This window comes from Oreochromis aureus, linkage group 22, assembly GCF_013358895.1.
Source record: "Oreochromis aureus strain Israel breed Guangdong linkage group 22, ZZ_aureus, whole genome shotgun sequence".
NCBI classification, from domain to species: Eukaryota; Metazoa; Chordata; class Actinopteri; order Cichliformes; family Cichlidae; genus Oreochromis; species Oreochromis aureus.
The window spans coordinates 15,983,082-15,986,685 of NC_052962.1; the positions used below are offsets into that span (position 1 = coordinate 15,983,082).

General features: G+C 37.0%; 1 protein-coding gene across 1 annotated transcript; it reads left to right on the plus strand.

Annotated features, from left to right (window-relative positions):
- The first annotated feature begins 326 nt into the window (after window positions 1–326).
- Window positions 327–3,320, plus strand: sem1 (SEM1 26S proteasome complex subunit). Its single transcript, XM_031738814.2, has 3 exons — window positions 327–479; window positions 882–975; window positions 3,115–3,320. Exons 1-3 carry the CDS (start codon window positions 404–406, stop codon window positions 3,155–3,157), a joined length of 213 nt encoding a protein of 70 aa, XP_031594674.1. The 5' UTR covers window positions 327–403; the 3' UTR covers window positions 3,158–3,320.
- Window positions 3,321–3,604: the final 284 nt, after the last annotated feature.

Consider the following 3,604-nt stretch of genomic DNA (forward strand, 5'->3'; position numbering starts at 1 on the left):
AGGATTTTCCTTAAAATACTTCGTTTATTTATCTTAAACAGGTTAGACTCACTAATTTAATTAAACCTGTTAGAAAAATGTCATCAGATATATCTACCTGTTTCTGTGTGTGTTTCTGCACTGGTCTTTGCTTTCTATTTGAGGGCAGAGAATTGGTTCTTAACTGCCTGTGTGTGCGTTTGTAAATCACATTAAATTTAATTACACTGAGTGTTTCTTGAGTAAACCTGCCTTAGCTCGCTTTGCTGTGGCTCACAGTTCCTCCTGCGCTCCCCTGTGCAGTCATCATGCCGTCTATGCGTGCACTTCGCGCAGCCGCAACCGGCTCGATCAACTTTAACTTCCCACAATTCCTGCGTGAAGAGGCTTCATTAACAAACAGCAACACACCGACGGAGCTAACATGTCAGACAAGAAGCAGACCGTAGATCTGGGCTTGCTGGAGGAAGATGATGAGTTTGAAGAATTCCCAGCTGAGGGTGAGTACTTCACATGTTATCTGAGGTGTTGTTGGTCTTGTTTCCCTCTTCATTATCTGTTGGAGTCCGTTACGTTTTTCTTTGCTGTGTCCTGCTGCAGTGACTCAGCTAGCCTAGCCTATTAGCTTTAGCATTAGCTAGCGAGCTAGCTGGAAGAAAAACGCCACAATTGTTCCGATTTAACCAAACACACCACTTCACCGAGCTCCCAGTAGTTTAATTCACCACTAAAACTTACTTAATGACTGCGCTTAGCTCTTTTTATGTTACGTATACTTGAAGTAACTGTCGTACACCACCTAATGTAGCTAAACCAACAAGCTAAAGTGTTCAGAACTGGTGAGCAGATACTTTTATATTAAGGTTTTATTGCAAGCTTACAGCTGTAATAATGTTTCCCAGACTGGACAGGGCTGGATGAAGACGAAGACGCTCATGTTTGGGAAGATAACTGGGACGATGACAACGTAGAAGATGATTTCTCAAATCAGCTGAGGTAATCTGATCAGTCAGAAATTGTTCATTAAATAAAATCTTTTTGTTTTTTTCATTTTTTTAATCTCACAAATCACTTAAAAGAGAATAAAAACTGTTTGATGACAAACCAAGACGTTTGCATAATCAGAATTGATCGTTTTTGCATAATTCTTTGACTTTCTGTGACAGTTTATGAAGTCCTTGCTGTCTACTAACTTTCTTGCCTTAATGTCATACTATATCTCCGTCCTTATGCTTACATTTATTTGATCGAATTTAGGTCAAGCAACAGAAATACTCTCCATTTTAAAATGAAAATCATCTTTCTGTTTTAGCACATGTGGGACACAGTGTTTTTATTTATTTTAAGCGGAAAAAACCCCCATTTGATCCACAGATGTTTCATATTTAAGAATTCAGTCATCTGCTCTGCGTTTGTAGGTCATTGACGTGTTAACAGTTGAATTTCTGTTGCTCTAAAAGCAGGAGTACATTTTTGTAACTGCTGTTGTGCACCTTTTTTTGATTTTGCTTCAAATGCTTGCATAAATTAAGAGTCCACCACAAAAAAGCTAGTTAATTTCAAACCACACCTTTATGTTAAACACCTGGTTTATATCAGTCTCACATGTTTGGAAAGCCGTGTGCAAATAGCCAAGCAATATCTGATCAAAAACAATAGGACTTGCTAATATTTCCCGTGTTTGTTATCTTAACTTGTCTTTCTGCAAATATTTCTCAAAACTGTGTCAGAAAAATGTAGATCATTGAGCAATTTCTGATGCATAAACTACAAATAAACAGTGCACTATTTTGGCCCAAAACCTTGTCCAATAAATCTCTTGGCTGTCGAGAAAAATCAGATTCAGACAGCTGGTGAAATTTGCCCCCCTGGTGGTGCTGGAAACTTTTCTGTGATGCCTGTTGGAATAACATTACACGCATTGTGATCGATGAGCGGTTACTTGTAAACCTAGTGGAGTTTCTGTCAGATGTTTAATCGTTTACGAACATGCTCCAAGTCACTGTTTATCTATTAGCATTGTTTCTAAACCACAGGCATTTTAAACAATGGCCACAGTTTAACATCTTCAAGTTCAAAATCCACAGAAATCAAACAGAGAAAAAAAAAAAGAATATTTTTGGCACAATAATCTGAAAGGTGTGAAATTTTAGGAAACAAAAGTTAAAAAATTAAGTTTTTAGACTTTAGCCTGGTTTCCATTTACTGAACGACTTAACACTTTCCTTTTTCCCCCTTTTGAAACTAAAAGTATCAGCATAGGCAACATCATTACTTAGCTACACGTATGACTGCTGATACTATATTTGTTTATGAATGTAACTGTGAATTCTCATCATATGAATTAGAAATACCACATATGTAATGTAATCGGTCATGAAGAGCCTGATGGGAAACTCCTATCAAACAATTAACGTTTTTATTTATATGCTGTTCATATGTAGCATGTAGTGAGTAATTGTCCCTGATATAAGATATTGCCTTTGCACACCACCAGAATGCCTTTTAGGAGCCGTGCATGCAATTCAGTCGTTGATATAAATGCAGCATGGAAGATGCAGTAACCAATAATGAACTTGCCTGGTGAGATTTGTACCAGTTTTGTAGCCCTTATACTTATTTCAGTAGCTTGGATTATCTTTTAAGACAGCAGGGCTCGTTTATATTTCACATGCGTAGAAAAATATAAACGCCTCTAAAACACAAAGGACGAACAACATTTGTAACGTGCAAAAGTACCTTAAGTATGTTGAGTTTAGCAGAAATGTAATGGAGTTGGCAAATCTATGAGCAATCAGTATCCGCTGATAGATAAATGGCTGCTTTGTTTTTATTTGAGTACCCTTTAGACAGTTATATGCTATTGTTTTATTTAGGCCAATTATGATAGCCATACTATTAAGTTGTTTCTTAAAGATATCATTATTGTTAAAGGCCACAGCTGCTATATGTCTATATATGTAATCATCAAATCCATAGCTGCATGCATTATGCAGTATTTATATATATTTTTTTTTTTTCTTCTCATCTCCTAATGGTTCTTACAATCAATAGCAGAGGGTACTTATGCCTCAACCACCCACCTGTAATCATCTCTGCTGACTTGATCTTTCTATTTTTCTTTCCTCCCTGCAGAGCGGAGCTTGAAAAACATGGTTACAAGATGGAGACATCATAGTGGCTGACAAGGCCTTTCAGTATTCGGAGACATTGGATATGGACATTTATAATTCAAAATTACTGGCTGACCACACACTGCAAGAAGAGTTCGGAAGATGTTAATTTGTTGCCATTTTTTATAATTGATGTTGGTGGAAGTAAAGTGTTTGGAAGAAAGTGTTCCTTTGAGTGTTTTTCTTTCTTTAATGTTTATGCTACAAATGTTTAGGTGACGGTTAAAGATCATTTCTGCATTACATTTGTGTTAATTTTATATTTGTGTGTAATGCAATCTGTAGACTCGTCCTAGCCGCCCAGTCTGAAGAAACCAGTTGGTTTTATTTGAGTAATCATTAAAATATTGCTGAAATTCAATAGGCTGTAATAACTGCAGTCCCTTTAATCGAGGAAGAAAAGCCAGTGGCCAACAGCGATGCTTGAGCAAACATTCAGCCGGGGTTCTTTG